The sequence below is a fragment of the Capra hircus genome, chromosome 1, assembly GCF_001704415.2.
Source record: "Capra hircus breed San Clemente chromosome 1, ASM170441v1, whole genome shotgun sequence".
Taxonomy (NCBI): domain Eukaryota; kingdom Metazoa; phylum Chordata; class Mammalia; order Artiodactyla; family Bovidae; genus Capra; species Capra hircus.
In genome coordinates this window covers 41,900,239-41,917,453 of record NC_030808.1, presented here as the reverse complement: position 1 = coordinate 41,917,453, position 17,215 = coordinate 41,900,239, and the positions used below count along the sequence as shown (strand labels likewise).

At 43.1% G+C, this 17,215-nt stretch overlaps 1 protein-coding gene across 2 annotated transcripts in view; it reads right to left on the bottom strand.

Moving 5' to 3' along the window:
* CRYBG3 (crystallin beta-gamma domain containing 3) overlaps window positions 1-13,588 on the bottom strand; it is a 124,546-nt gene extending 110,958 nt beyond the window's left edge. For both annotated transcript variants that reach the window (XM_018056904.1, XM_018056951.1), the window contains exon 1: window positions 13,249-13,588. In XM_018056904.1, the coding sequence (XP_017912393.1) occupies window positions 13,249-13,397 (149 nt within the window). In that variant the 5' untranslated portion in view covers window positions 13,398-13,588. The remainder of the gene's footprint in view (window positions 1-13,248) is intronic.

Genomic DNA, 17,215 nt, shown 5'->3' with positions numbered 1-17,215 from the left:
TAGGTATCAATTTTTTCAAAAGCTCACTCCTGTGAAATAGCACCCATTTTGCAACACTGATGTTCAGCAGAGATGGTCCCAGTGAAGAGCTGTTGCCTCAATGAGCATGCAGGGTATGCGAAGTCCAGAGGGACGGGAAAAAAGTCCCCTCTTTGACTGTTTACCACGGACTGAAACCTAAGGGATGCTGCCTGCCCTCTTCCAGAGTCAGTCCCTCAAGCGGTAAGAATGCCACTTCCTAGACAGTCACTGGATTGTCATGCAGGAGCGGATGTGGCTGGAGGCAGGGTGAGGAAGACAAAGTTCTTCACTCCTCCCCCTGCTGCAACAAGGCAGCGGAGTACCACCTCTTACTCTGCTGTTTCTCTCACACACTGCTATGGTGGCTGCATCAGAAAAATCTGGAAATATTGAAGAACTGAATACAGCGTCCATAACTGCCTTCCAAAGGCCAGCCCACTTTTCAGTGGATTCTCGAGCCTGTGATTTCTTGCTATTTCCAGAAGGGCAATCTCTGGTAGTGGTAACATCATGGCCATGATCCTGAGCATTCTCAAACTTAAGGTGACTTCATAGAAGGTGGTGCCTTGTTTGGGGCTTCCCCAGTGGCTCCGCAGGTAAAGAATCCTCCTGTAGTGCAGGAGACACAGGTTTGATCCCTGGGGAAGGACGATTCCCCTGAAGAAGGAACCGGCAATCCGCTTCAACACTCTTGCCTGGGAAATCCCAATGACAGAGAAGCCTGGTGGGCTACAGTCCATGTGCCTGCAGAGAGTTGGACACAACGGAGCGATGGAACACACATGCCTGGTTTGGGCATGGCCTTATTTCTAAGCAGGACCCCCAACCCACTACCCGCAGGAACTTGCCACCATTCCTAGGGGCCTGTGCTGAGGACTTCTCTGCCTCCTCTCTTTCCCACTCTAGGTTTTCACTTTCATCCTAGAAGGGGCGGTCTACAGTACTAGCAATATAGCTGAGGACCGGGAATGAGAATACAGGTTAATCTGTTTCTCTCTTCCCTCACTAACATAAAACCCTGATAGTTCTGGAAGCCTGGTCCACATCACTTCAGTAAAGCCTTGGAGGACTAAATGAAAAAGACTATGGAACAAGGAGGGGATCTCTTCCCAACCCACTCCCTTTCTTGCTGTTACCAGAAGCGAAAAGCTCTGCAAAAACTCGAAATGGACAGAGGTCTGTTTCAGGGATGGCATCTTATGGACAAAAGGCTCTTCAGTCAAAATGCCCCTTTCTGGATCTTCCTTTTTCAAACACGTACATTAAAAGGGTCAGATCAGCCCTCTGCCAGATCTAAAATCACATATGACCCTCCAATAAGCAGAGAGAAAGAGGAAAAGGCAGATGAATCTTGAGGCTTTTGTGGTAAAGAAAGAGAAAGACTGCGATCAAGAAGCCAATTCAGTTAAAATATTAGGGCGTGACAACAAGTAGACAGAGCTTCTACTGTCCCTGACTTCAAAGTGACTGAGGCCACCAGGGGCCTGTCCTCTATTCCCTTGGATTTCTCCCTCTTACTGCCACTCAAGTGCTGAAATATAGGTTGAACTTTACCCCAATACCCTCCAAAGGGCCTGCTCACGCCATGGGGCACCTACACTACCTTGGGGATCTTTTCTTAGAAACACATCTTCACCAGACAAGCTCTAGAGTTCTCTTTGCTCACTGTTGTACTGAAGGTACTGTGTGGTTGTGGTTAGTCGCTCAGTCGTGTCCGACTCTTTGTGACCCACAGATTATAGCCTATTAGGCTCTTTGTCCATGCAGATTCTCTAGGCAAGAATACTGGAGTGGGTTGCCATGCCATCCTCCAGGGGATTTTTCCAACCTTGGGACTAAACCCAGATCTCCCACATTGCAGGGAGATTCTTCACTTGTCTGAGCCACCAGGGAAGCCCAACTGAAGGTATATTACAGATTAAACTGACTTTTATCTACTGGCCTGGAGCCCCACCCAGCATCTCCAACCCTGCTTCTGTGGGGATAAAAACAGAGTTCCACACTGACAATTTCCAAACAACCATCTGGAAAACTGTCCATTCATAAACAGTGACTGCCAGCAGTAGAGTAGTACTTGCATTTTTTTTAATGACCATTAGCAGAATATAAAACAGGTGGTTATGGCTATTTCTGGGTTTCAAATTAAAAGGTAAGTAAAAGCTGCACTTTTAAGACAGTCAAATAGCATGCATTTTAGCTCAAACATCTGGTCTCTCGATGTTAGACCTCTTTGGAGAGAAACTAGGAGCAGGGAGGACAGTAATAGGTATGATCATGAAGCTCTATGGCTTTGCAGTCTTAGAGCTTCTGACAGTTCTTTCCCCATAATGTCAACCCTCTCCTATAATTTTTCTATCTACCTGGAAGCTGATTTACTTTTGATCCTATCACATGCTCCCAAAATGAGACCCATAATTACAGTTTAATCAGAGGCTACAAAGTGAGACTCTCAGGCGGTTTGACGTGACCTGAGGTGTCCATCTACACGTGACATCAGCAACTGCTGTATTCTCCCAAAGTCCCCTTCCTCAAACCCCTCAGATTCTAAACATTTGTGACCAACCTCACAAGGATCAATACCCTCATCTTTTGCTGCGACATGAACTCAAAGCAGTACTCTAGCTGCCGTCTAGAATGGGACACTCATTCGTGTACCCCGTGACACACCACCTGAGAGAGGAGCTCTGGAGACCCCAGAACAGGTGAGCCTGGACCTTCCCAGTGGCTGACCAAGACTGACCTCACCTCCAACTCAAACCCTTCCTCCTCTGTCAAGTCTTCTGAGACCAACAAGCTAATAAACTATTTAAGAGGATACAAATATATATGCACATACAAAACCATGCTCAAGTGATAGTTTTCTTAAAAAGTAATCTTATCATCTCAACTCCTGACCAAGGCTGACCTCATCTGGCCCCGGCTCCTTTCCATTCTGTTGTCTGTGCCTATTCTGACACCTGTGCCAACAGGAGCCTGCCCCAGGATCTTGACACAGGCTTTTCCCTCTGCCTGGAAAGTCCTTTGCTCTGATTTGCTCATTTCCTGATCCCTGGGTCAAGAAAATTTCCTGGAGAAGGAAATAGCAACCCACTCCAGTATTCTTGCCTGGGAAATCCCATGGACAGAAGAGCCTGCTGGGCTACAGTCCATGGGGTCACATAAAGTTGGACATCACTGAACGATAAACATTCATTCACATTAATTCAAATATCACGTAGGTCTTGGGTCAGGTGTCCCCCAACAGACAGGCCTCACGAGCATCCTCTCTATATCTTACTCCACACTCACTACCTCTGTCATGTCCTCTTCCCTCATCTGACTTTATTTTACTGCAAAGCACATCATATATAAATCTATATAACTTTCCCATCAGAATACAGACCCTCTGTAAACAGAGACACATTAAGACATTCACATTAGATTCTGAAAAGTGATGACCCATCTAAGATCTTTCAAAAGATTAAAATTAAATTATTTTGATTATTTCTAAGAGTATATGTACTATTGTATAAAATGATAAGGCACCAATGTTAAGTGGGGGAAAAAATCAAGTTTCAAAATCCTGAAGAACAGAGTTCCACACTGACAATTCTAAAAATATGTATACATGTAGACACGAATATCAGAAGTGATCTAGCAGAACAGCACTTGTCTCTGGGTGGATAGGGTTATGTACGACTTGTGTTTTTTTCTTCTTTTTGATTTTTCTTTAATTTCATACCTGTTTTAGAAGAACATATATTACTATTCAAAGGCAAGCAAAAGAAACAAAAAAATCCCAAAATATTGTAGTTGATTCTAAAAAGCAAATAAGAACAAGTCAGTGGAAAAATGCAAGCAATGAACCTAGAGAAGACGAACAGCTAAATAGTACAAATAGTACATAATAGCAATTTCTTTGTATCATAATAAATGTAACATTGCCAAATAAGATCTTATCTGCCTATCTATAATAGAACAATGGAAAAATTAAATTGATTACCACACACATTTTCAGCTTTGATTTATATAGCACAATGCCACCTGTCCAGCCAGGGTATGCTCTTTAGTACTTTGACAGCAAAGATAATAAAAGGCTAAGAGTTTACATCTCACGCTACCTGTTCCCAGTTATCAAAATATAAAATTCAAAGAATTTCATTCCTTGTTATAAGCACAGCAGTTACAGAAAAAAAATTATGACCTGCAAAGGTAATATCCATATTTTGCATAAATTTTAATATAAAGAGTAAAGCAGAAATTTCTAACATATCATGCTGCTATCACATAAACTTAGTACTCATGAGAGCATTCAAATACCATTTTCATGTCATTTCTGTCATTTGTGTTATTTATCATAAAGGACATGTAAGATGTGCTCCTTTAAAAGTATGTTGTGCTATTCTAAACAGCTGTATTTTATATACATGGAAAAGTTGACTTTTGATTTAATCCCCAAATTATAACACTTATTTTGGCTGAATGAATAAAGAGAAGTGGAAAGAGATATAAAATAGCTCAATCCTCATCTACCATCACCAGAAACCAATACAGATTGTCTAAAGTTTACAAATAAAGAATAGCAAATAGACACGTGTACAGAAAGATCAGAGGAACAGACTGAAGGAGATTAAAACAGTTTCCTCTAGGAGTGGGCCCACCCCTGTCAAATACTCCACAGCCCGTGAGACATGCTGGTACTTATTTTAAGAAGGGAAGAAAGATTTGTGCTATGTCTGCCTTCCCCACAAAACTGCAGGAGTGTTTTGAACCAATGCCATGCTGCACTGGATTCCCAGAGGTTAGCACAGCGCCTGGCATGAGTGGTACCAAAGGGATTCTTGTTAAAAACATTGGTGAGCTTTCCAAATCAAATGATGAAAACGTTAGGAACACACAGAGGAAATACCCAAAGCATTTTCATATGTGATCTTTCCAGTAAAACAGAAGTCTTCCTAACCTATACTGCATACGCCTGTTACCCTACGGAGTTTTGGCTGGCATTCTAAAGCTGGAAGAGATCTTAGCTATGAGGGCTATCTCCTTTCCTTTATAATCAAAGACTGAGAGAATATTTCAGCTCAGAGTTACATGAGTACTCAAAGTGGATGATTTAGGTGATCTCACAAAAATGAGTTGGTATTTTTGAGGCTCTGTCACCTCTACCCAGTTTCATGTTGCAGATTAAAAATACATATACCTCCCTCATACCTGCAGAAAGTATCTAAATATCCAATTATTCTGCATTATAAATATTCCATTTATTTGTAGCCTCGATCATAACTTTTCTCACTTGAACAAGTGAACGGAGTTCATTCTTCCTTTGGAGAATTTGTGCCAACTCACTCACTCACTTCAGTCGCTCAATCGTGTCCGACTCCCTGCGACCCCACGAATCACAGCAGCCAGGCCTCCCTGTCCATCACCAACTCCCGGAGTTCACTCAGACTCAGGTCCATCGAGTCCGTAATGCCATCCAGCCATCTCATCCTCGGTCGTCCCCTTCTCCTACTGCCCCCAATCCCTCCCAGCATCACAGTCTTTTCCAATGAGTCAACTCTTCGCATGAGGTGGCCAAAGTACTGGAGTTTCAGCTTCAGCATCAGTCCTTCCAAAGAAATCCCAGGGCTGATCTCCTTCAGAATGGACTGGTTGGATCTCCTTGCAGTCCAAGGGACTCTCAAGAGTCTTCTCCAACACCACAGTTCAAAAGCATCAATTCTTCGGCACTCAGCCTTCTTCACAGTCCAACTCTCACATCCATACATGACCACTGGAAAAACCATGGCCTTGACTAGTCGGCAAAGTTTTTTTTTTTGTTTGTGCCAACAAAGGATCATAAATCCTCTTTTAGCCTCTTTTATACAAAGATATTCAGTAGGTCATAACCAGTTTTCTGAGATAAGTAATTCATATAATTTTTTAAGTATAAAAAGGTCTAAAATGAAGAAGTCTCCCTCCTATTCCTCATTCCTTCACCCAGTCTCTCATCCTTCCCAAACAGTTAACACAACACTAGTAACAGACTTTTTTCATACTCCCCCATTTTCAAATGCAAATGGGAGCATACTATACACAATGGTTTGTATCTTGCCTTAAAAAGATTTTTAAATGTATTTTTCTTATCAGTATACAAAAAGCTTTATCATTCTTTTTGACAGCCACATAACAGTCCACTACATGGATACATGCTAAGTCACTTTAGTCGTGTCCGACTCTGTACAACCCCATAGGCATCAGCCCACCAGGATCCTCCGTCCCTGGGATTCTCCAGGCAAGAACACTGGAGTGGGTTGCCATTGCCTTCTCCAATGCAGGAAAGTGAAAAGTGAAAGTGAAGTCGCTCAGTCGTGTCCGACTCTTCGCGACCCCATGGACTGCAGCCTACCAGGCTTCTCCATCCATGGGATTTTCCAGGCAAGAGTACTGGAGTGGGGTGCCATTGCCTTCTCCGACATGGATACATGGTGATCTACCAATCTGTCCACTATTGATAAGACTTCATTTTAATCTTCATCTCTTGCTAATTAAAACAACACTGCAATGACTAAATTTGCAGTGCCAACTTTTGGCTTGTTTTGCAAGCTGTATACATCCAGTGGAATTTCTAAAAGGGAACTGTTAAATCAGGGTATGTGAATGTACGATGTTGATAGAGCACATCAAAGTTCCCTCCAAAATGGTGTCTCAATTTACACTTCTGCTAGTAGGGTACCAGAGTTCCTGCCTACCTACACTGAACTCAGGTTTTGATTATCAGACAGGTGGAATATGGTACCTTGCTATAGGCTTCATCTGAATCTTTTTAGGAGACTAACCCTTTTTATGTGTTTAAATATAAATTTATAAAGTACATATAATTTCCTCTCTCAACTGCCAGGAGTATCAATTCTTTACTGTACTGAGCACTGACCCAGACCATCTGGGCAGACACCCAGCTGCAGGCCATGGTCTTTATTTGCAGTCAAAACATTTTCTAAGGCCTGCCTTCTGTTTGGGTCTTCTTTCCAAGTGGAGCAGAAGAAGCAGTCACAGAATGCTGTAGGTTTTGAATTCAGGAAGGAGGATGACTCCTCACTCTACCACAAGATCTGTGAGACTTTTGATTAGCTACTGGACCTCTCCAAGCCTTAAATTATGTGCCTGTAAAATAGAGTAAAGATTCCTGTCTCATAAGGTTGCTCTGAGTATTAAGTGATTGTATATGTTGAAAGCTCCAAGCACAGGGCCTGGATCTTACTAGAGCCTCAATTAAGGGTGGTTTAGTTTTGTCATCACTAACCTGTCATGCACAAAGGGACACCTGACTAAGCAAACTTTAGTTGTTTCACTGCTTTGGCATATTTCCAGTTAAATACCCCCAGGGGTTAAACATTGAGGGATAACCCTGCTGGAGCTGTACCAGTACTTGGCCTTCATGACTGCCACACAATGAATTATTTCTAGTCACAAAACCAGTTTCTCTGTCAACGTCCAACCATTCTGTATAAGGATGTCCACTCACTTGGAATGTCGATTTTTTTGCAAGAATGTGCTTTTCTGCCTCCATCTAAGACTTGCTGGGTCAAGGAGCAGCAGGAGGGACCGAGGGAAATCACGTCCACTCACCCTGCTGGTACAGCTCCTACCCCATCTCCCCAGGAGTCTGCCTCGGCAAAGGATGCTCATCAAACTATGTTCAGAGAGAAGAGAGTGAGAAGATACTTTGAAAGCCTGTTGAAAGTCCTCGTACAATGTGTGACACTCATGAAACAGTGAGTGTGTTTTGAACCACACAAGTCACACACACCAAATGCACGTTTGGCTTATCATGAGTTCATCTGGAAAACAGACATGTGCAGGTTTATCTCCTCCACTAATTTAAGAACTATTTGAGGGCAGTTTTGGTCTTTTATTCATCTTTGTATCCCACACCTTAGCAATATACTCAACACACAGCAGTCAAATTTCTGGAACGGACAGACTCAAGATAAACATGACTTCTTGAACTTTTATTTCATGCTAATCCTCTCTCTTCAGTAGACAGTCTGGACTACCTTCCTGAGTTTGAATGTACGTCAATCTGTTTTCTAGTTATCATAGCTGCACTGGCATTTTTGGTATATCTGCACACGAGTGTACTTCATCAGAACTCTGGTAATACTTTGAGGGAAAATTGTTTTCTTCTTCACTATTATCCTTTTTTACATATTCTCCACTAAGATGAAATGTTTGCTTCAAAAAAGTTAGAAGTTGTGATTAAATTTATTGCAGGTCAATTTGAGGTACACTTGCAACTCAACACACATTTAGAGTGTACAATCAAGTTAGTTTTCAAGGAAATGTCCGCAGCAAGAAACAGAATCCTCAAGTTAGACATCTGGTAGACACCCTGTTAAACCCAAAAGATAGATTCTCACTTGAAAAAAAGTATAGTTTCAATACCCTAAAACAGTCTATATTTCTACTCACTGCCAAAAGTAGGTTCTGTGTTTTCCATTAACCTGGAAGCTCAAGATTCTCACAAAATACACACAGCTGAGGACTTCTGGAATTTTCCAGTCATCTTTATTGCTGCAGGCATGAGCCTCAGATGTTGCCCTTCAACACCACATAGGCATCTTATTCCACCAAACTATTACTGATTACTTTATACAGTGCTTTCAAATCACTATTTGAAATGTAATCACCATGAAAATTCAGAGCACAAAGCTCTTTTTTGTTACATAAATGATGCTGTGGTCAACATTTAACTTAAGAGCTGGTATCAGAGGCACTATTAACATTTGATGAAACTATCTCCTACAGTTCAGCTCACTAGTATCATGGCTCCACCCATTTATCAACCACACTTAGCCATGGTGAAAAGCAAATAATCTCTGAACTTTAAATTAAGAGCCAAACACTCTCTAGAGAACTTTATGGTACCCACCCCTTATCATGTCTCAAAAATGCCCACTTTAAGGGCAGGAGTGTATTATCTCTAGTCAAAGCCACTAATAAATGTTTTAATGATCCACCAACAGAGATTCACCCCCTCACCTGAGCTAGGTACAGAGGACAACAAGATAAACGAGCCACAGCCCCTGTTCCTTGGGTCTAGTGATCCTGTCTTACCTTCTATCAATGGCACTACATTGGGACACTCAAAGGAACAGTCAAAAAGAGTATATGTGAAATAGGCCACACTGTTACCCATTCTGGAACAAAGGAAGGAAAGGTCCAGCTGAATTACATATTCAGATGTATTTTGAAGGAGCACAGTTCAGAAGGTTGGTGGGCAAGATGGTGTGGAAAAAGAATCAGAGTTTCTGAGTCAGAGAGACCCAATCTCAAATCTCACCCCTGAAACTTATCCCAGTTATGATTTGGGATAAACTGTTCTCCCCTGGGAATGCTCTCCCTCCCACGCACCTTGGGGGAGGTGTTCTGGGTTCTCCCAGTGAATGCAGGATGCTCCTGGCAATTAGTGGGCAGGGCCACAGATGCTAAATGATCTGCAAAGGACAGGAGAGTCCAGTTCAGCAAAGAATTGTTCCTTCCAAGATGCTGACAGTGTCCACCTCTGGGAATTCTCTTATCCTCAGTTTCCTCAGTTGTCAGAATAGTGATAAGCATACCAACATTCCAGGCTGAGGGCGACGTTTAAAAAGACGATACAAGTAAAAGTACCCAGCCCAAAGGAGTGCACAGGCGGCTTTTGATAAATGCCGTTCTTGCCTCACTATCATGTGTGATACAGCAAAGAAACAAAATTGAGAGATTATTTTCTCAAAGCAAGGAAAATTAGAAGGCAGGTATCCTCTGAATTTCACAGTTTAGCAGTATCTGTTGAACGGGGCTTCACAAAAATTCTCTAAATTGAGACCAAACGCTCTTTATGACCCAGTGTTAAATCTAATTTTCTTAACGCCTCTTTCAGTCTGCCCGCACTGATGTATACAGCCCTCAAGGGATCATAATCCCAGGCCTTTGCTCAGCCTAGAAGACCCATCCCTTATTTCCATCTTCCTGGCTAAGTTCTCTACCTGTGGAAAACACCACCAGTGCCCTGAAGGCCCAGATAAAACCACCTCCCCCATGAAGCCCTCCTGGCTCTCCCCTATCACTTTTGCTAAGCCCATTCATTGCACACTCATAAACTGGGCTAAACATTACAGCTGTGAATTGAATTCAACTGCAGTTTTCATTTCTATATAATTAAAAACAAATTAATATAAGCACTTTCTGGATGTGGTCAACCACTGAAGATAAAGAGTATTAACAAGCAATGCAACTGCCAACACCGGAATTCACATACGTAACAGTGTTGATGCAAACAGACTTTTAACTGCTGCAGGTTAATGAGAGCAGCAGCGAACACAGTATATAAATGACGTGTTCACAGCAAGTGATGTCCAAATATCTTACAGCACACCATAAAAGCAAAAGTTTTCCTGTGATTCAAGTGGGGAAATATTGGAAAACCTGAATCATGGCATGGTACACAGTGGTACAGTCATGGCAACTCCTCAAAAACTTTTTTTTTCTAGTTGGTACCATATGCATTTTGTGAGTAGTCAAAAAACAGCTGTCAGGATAACGCTGTAAATTTTACTTTTATTGGTCTTGTGGTTACGTCTGTGTTTAATTTTCAATTCTGTTCTTAAGGAATTGTTAAGGAATTCTGTTCTTAAGGAATTTATGTCCCATTTGTATTTGTACCTACACAAGTTACACCACGAAACTCATGTAAGTCAACACTGGGAGTGCAAAAAATGAGACTGTACAACTCAAGTTTGAGAGAATGCACTTCAAGTACAAGAAAAAGTCACGATGCAAACATTAATCCTTAATAAATGTTAAGTGGCTTCTGAGTTGCAGGTACTGCACAAACTTGTTCTTTAACTGAAAAGCAGCTATGTGACTCCGGGCATGTTTCTTTAGCTGTTTTTTATAGTAAAACTACAATACTGATCATACAGGTCTGTCCAACCTCAGGTATAGTATTTTTTAAAGTATTCTGTTAATTGTAATGTGCCAGACACACCATGGAAACCCACTCCAGTATTCCTGCCTGGGAAATCCCATGGACAGAGGAGCCTGCCAGGCTACATGGGGTTTTAAGGAGTTGGACACGACTTGACAACTAAACAAGACACATCGTAGGTACTAGGATGGCTGTTTTCAAGTGGTCTCAGCTTCTCCCAATTCCTTGAAACAGCCCTTTTCTCAGTCATCTTTACATTCCTATCACACCCAGTCCCATGTCTGAACAGACTCCCCTGCATCTAAAATCACCAGTACAAAAGGTAAACCAGGCTCCCACTAAAACCAGGAGTTTTTACTGCCTCTAAAAGAAACAGCCAAAATACTTTTACATTTTGAAATAAGATCACAGTGACAAATCACAATTCTGTTTCCAATCTTATTAACACCAGGGTGTTGTGTTACTAGGACATTCGGTACTACTAAGCGTTTCCATTTGTTTCATTAAACTTTCAATAAAGGCTTTGTGTTTATGTCCTTGAAAAGAAAAGGTTTAAGCTCATTTAAAAGGTAAAACACCCACACAAAAGATTATCCGCTGTCCCCTTAACATCTGGCAAGTTCTAAAATGGATGAAGGACAAAATTAGCATTCATATAAGCACAATTAAAATTATGATTGTCAAAAAGCAGCAGTCTGTGCCTCTCTGGAGATAAGGAGAATGGAGAAGTGGTAAGCAAACAAGAGACAAGTTGCGGGAGTGGCTAGCACCAGAAAGAAAAAGAGATTAGATTTGAGAAGTGGCTAAAAAGCCAAAATAGGGCAGGGAGGTGGGCAAGCTTTCAGGACAATTCTGATAGGAACCTGAAATTGGCCTGCCTGTTCCCTTCTAATCCTGACTCAAAGCTAGTTCCGAGTCTACTTCGGGTTTCTCTTAAATACTGCTTCCATATTATCATCCAAGATTGTCAGTGCTGTTACAGTGACGGCAGGTACCAAGGGCTGTCTGCCTACACCAGCATTCTGACATTCTGGTTGAGCCCTGTCAGACTTCAAAACTATTTTTAACTACTATGTAAGTCAGAATTTTAAATTCTCTCTTAACAGGGCAATAATCGCTGAAGCCTCACTGAAGAAGTCTTCCAGTTCTAATAGGAACCTTCTTGGAAAGATGTGGCAGTTTTGTTAAGAGGGTCATAAAGCAAATGCTTCACAAGCAAGGAAACTGAGGAACACATAAACGCCCAGGATCCAATCACAAGACAGGAATGAATACTGATGGAAGCAGCTCAATCAGTTACAGTTCTGCTTCCTATTCAGTTTTCTTTGAAGCTCGCCAGGAAGCCTTTAACGACTGAAGTAAACACAGCTTTCAGGAGAGCGTCCTTCCAATCACGAGTGATCTTCTGGTGCAGTGTGGGAGAAGAGGCAGCAGTAAGCCTCTCTAGCCAGCTAAAGTTTTAAACAGCGAGTTGTATATCACTTAACCCCTCTTCCTCCCTCAGGACAGATGAAAAGACTCCGGAACAGGTATTTTTATTAGTCATGAATTTTTTAAAAAGCTCGATTTTACAGCAGCAGGTGGAGGAAGGAGAAAAAACTGCAAAAAAAAAAAAAAGGGGGGGGGCACGTTTTTATTATCACAGAAACCAAGACAGCTCGAGTCCAGGTTTCTGGAATCCGTCTGGGATCTTGAGGCAGATGTTTTTTCCAAGGAGATTTGGGAAAGAAGGGTGGCATCATTTAAATGTCAGGCAATGGTAAATAAGCCTAGCAACGGTTTGATATTTTGATGGCGTCTTGGGAACTGAACATCATCATTCTTTAAAAAAAAAATTTTTTTTACTTTGAGAAACGACGATTAAGACGGCAAAATCCCAGCCGAGCGGGTGGCGCTCCAAAGCGTTACCTTTCCTATCGGAGTGGTTTTCGGATCGCGCCCTTCTCGCCCTGGCGGACGGCTGGGCTCACTACTCTTTCGCATTACCGCCGGCAGGACGCCGGGGGACTCGCTTCTGCCGGAGAACTTAGAGCAGACGCGAGTGTGGGACGGGGACCGAACCCAGTCCGGGAACGGGAGATGGGGGGCTGAGCGCCCTGCGGGCTGGCCCGGCCGCTGGCCACGGACTTCACCCCGATTTACAGACCAAGTGATGCGGCGCGGGAACTGAGAGAAGGAAAAAACTTGAGTAATGGAAGAAGGAGAACAGAAAGTGGGGAGCGCAGCTTGGCCGACAGCGGGGCCAGGAACCCTCCCGTCCTGAGTCGGCGCGGGGCCCCCGACGACCCCGCGGCTCCCACCTGGCAGCGTCCCGGCCCGGCGCGGGCGGCTGGCTTGTCCCCGGCCTCTCCTCCTCTTCCTCTTCCTTGTCCCGGGAAGGGCTTCGGGGAGCAAAGAATCGGGAAAAGCTATGCCAGGGGGCGCCGCCCCTCCTCCGGCCGCCGGACATCTCCCCGGGGCGGCAGCCGGTCCGAGGCCGTCGGCGGGGAACGCGTGAGGCGGTGTCGGGAGCCCGGCCCGGGGCCGTGGGACCCGGCGAGGGCAAGAGCGACTCGGCGCGGGCCGCCGGCGCGGCTCAGTCCATCCCGGGCGGTAGAAGCGCGGGCGCGACCGGCTTCCCGCACTACTCCTTCTCGTGCTCTCAGGCGGCTCCTCCCTCCACGCCCGGGCCGCCCGCCCCCAGGAGGAGCCAGAGGCCGCGGCTCCGCCCCGAGCCCGGGCCCGGCCGCCGCCGCTGGCCGGTCCTCGCTCTCGGCGTGGGCCTGAGATCCGGGGCGGGGGGGACGCGCCACCCTGCAACGCCGGGCTCCAGGCTTCCCGCCCAAAAGAGCTCAGCCTGCCAGCCCATTTGTCTTTTCTCTCAACTTTTTCTATTATTGATTTGTTTATCTATCGTCCAGTCAGTGCACGGTTTTCAGACTTTTGAAACAAGTTCATGAATTAAAGTTTGAAAGAAGCTCATGAACTAAACTGCGGTACCAGAGTGCCCTAGGCTGCCTTTCAGCTAACGAACAGTAATTCCTTAAACAGTTTCCCAGGGCTGAAAAAGTTGCGGCTACCCCGTGGCCCAGTCTCAGAAGTTGAGGGCGCCATAAGTGCCTGTTCAGGTCTGTCAACAGGTCCTTTCTGGTTCGGCTGGCTTACTATCTGTGGGGTAACTTACCTTAAGCCAGATGTGCTTTGATATTTCTCACACTCCACGGTGCCGAAGGTGCCGTCCAGGTCTGTCAACGACTCTTTTCTGGCTCGACTGGCTTACTATCTGTGGGTAACTGACCCTAACCCAGATGTGCTTTGATATTTCTCACTCCATGATATTTAACACTCCGTGTTAGTAATACATACTGCTCCCCGGCGAACCCTCTTGCAAAAATGACTCTGATCAAAAACAAGTATAATTCAAACTATGGGGAAACAAATATTTTGTAGTTATTACACAGACATCACTGAAATCTGGAAACCAAAAGGTCCTTAAGATTTAGTTTGAATTATGTCTAAATACAGTCGTTTGACTTTTCTTAGTTTTATTTTTTATACATACAAAAAACTGTAATAATTTACGTATGCAACTTGATGAGACGGAAAATAAGTACACACCGTGAAACTGTCATCACAATCTATGCTATAAAACCATCCATGACTTCCAGAACTTTCCTCCCACTCATATTATAAACAATTATGACATAAGATCTGCCCTCTTAGCAAAGTTTTAAGTATGTAATACAGTACTGTGAACTACAGGCACTGTGCTGTAAGTAGAACTCAAAGATTTACTCATCGTGCATAACTTCGACTTTCCCTTTGAATAATACCGTTTATTAATAATGCCCTGTTTCTCCTCCCCCAACCCCTGGCAACTCCCTTTCCACATTGCTTCTATGGATTTGACTGTTTTAGATTCATCAGTATAAGTGAATCCAAATATAGTGAGTATTTGTCCTTATGTTTCTGACTTATTTCACTAATATAGTAGCATAGATTCTTTTTGGTTTTTTTTTTAGTTTTGTATATCCTGATGGCTAGTAGAGAAAACATCAAGGGGCCCATTCACCCTAGGTGGTTTTTTTAAAGCCAGCTGCCCCTGAGAGGGTGTAGAAGTCATAAAAGTGATTATCTTATACCTGTTCACTAAAAATTCTATACAAGTAAATGAGATAAAATGAAATGGCCAAGGCAGTTCCGACTTGAGGGAGGGGGAAGGAAGGTACCCTGAGGTTGGCCTGTTCTGACTGGAGTTCTGGAGGATAAGGTTGTTTATGGGTGGACAGGATGTCCATAAGCCCCATTTCAGCATCAGCTGAGGGCTATTGAACTTTCCTGCCACAAGGTAGCTGCCTCCTAGAAGCACTCTAACCCCTACCAACTGCAGCAGAGACCAAGGTTACTCACCTTAATTTGTTCTGGCTCAGTTTAACCTACCAAAGTTAAATCAGTACGGATTCCTTCTGCTGGGTTCACCCCAGACTATCCCTCAAGACTGACCAGCGCTTTCTCTTTTGAAAACCTTCTCCTGTGAGGAAAAAGCTAGAAAAATAAACTAGAATAAGACAAGTAAAGTTCCCAATTGAGTCTTACTGTTTTGGGGAGGAATCTCCATTAAAGGCCTGCTTGCCAGAAAGCCCAGAGAATATGAAAGCAAAGAGAGTAGGAAGCCAGTTGTTCCCTCCAGCTAGAAGGCCTGGAGAATTAATCTCCCCAAAGGAATCCTAGATGGCTACCAGATGTGTCCAGCCCTTGTACTATGACCAAAGCAGGTCCTACACCCTACTACCTATCCAGAGGGTAGACTGTTCAGGATGTTTCTCTGGGGATAAAATCTTATTGGGGCCAGTACAGTTTATCACTACTTATGGGTTTATCTAATAATGCTATTTAAGAAAATAATTTCTCTAAAAAAATAGCCCTCAAGGGGAAAGCTGGGCTAGTCATATGTTTTTCAATAATCACTATCCTCAGTGGGAGAAGGCATCAGAATCATGTCAGGTAAAGTCCTTCATTTATCTAGAAACTATTTATCTATAGTATTGGTGGTGATAGTTGAGGTAGTAGAATGTTCATCCAGCTAGAATCCCTCTATTAATAAACAGCTTGCAAAGGTATAAGATAGTATAAATGTTATTAGAGACCCCTAAAATAAACAGTTGGGCCAATACAAACCTATGATATATATGTATTCATGTGAAAAAAAAAGTGTTAGTCGCTCAATGGGGTCAGACTCTTTGTGATCCTCTGGACTATAGCCCACCAGGCTCCTCTGTTAATGGAATTCTCCAGAAAAGAATACTGAGGTGGGTAGCCATTCCATTCTCCAGGAGAACTTCCCAACCCAAGGGTCAAACCTGGGTGTTCTGCACTGCAGGCAGACTCCTTACCATTTGAGCCATTAGGGAAGCCCCATATACCAAGTGATCACATTCCTGAATTCACATTAAAAATGACTATGCCAATGAGGTGCCTTGAAGCTTTGGCTTCATCAGCTTCACAGTAAATATGCTTCTGCCATAGACACTCTTTAAATGTCTTCAAGAAAAACTGAATGAACAAATGAAGATGACTGTGCTAAATTAGAATCTCTGAGATCATTAAAACTCTAAAATTCAACCTTTTTACAGACTTTCTAATGCAATCTTAGAGCTCAGTATTCAGAAATTCATTATTATGAGTTCAGAACGTAAGAGCAGATGACACCTAGGAATGGATCAGTACTTGAAAAGTAAATAAATGAAAATTCGGGGGTCATTGATTTATGGCTTTAAGCTAATTTTTCATAAAGTTTGCCTTAATGGAGGCAGGGCACCAGGTACACTTGCATTCATTCAAATGCTTTGCAAACTCTATGAAAAATTAGCTTAAAGCCATAAATCAATGACTCCTGAATTATCATTTATTTACTTTTCAAGAACTGATCAGTTCCTCATTTAATGAGTATGTTAGAAGCATATATACTGTGAGGCTGATGAAATCAAAGCTTCAAGGCACCTCATTGGCATGGTCTCTTCCAAGGTGAGTTCAGGAATGTGATCACTTGGTGGTGTTTATGAAATTTATAAAAGCAAATGTTTAAACTGCACAATTAAGACCACAATCTCTTTCCACTTGGATTTTCCCTCCATCACCTTATTCCTAGAGTCAGCTGGTATTAGAGTTACTGGAGGCCCTTTAGGGCATGCTGGGAAAGGTGTGGTGTGGATTTTAGTTTGGATTTAGTGGAATGTATTTATGTGGTTGTCAGTTTCTCCAAAGAATAGCTGTTACTGCTTTAATTTC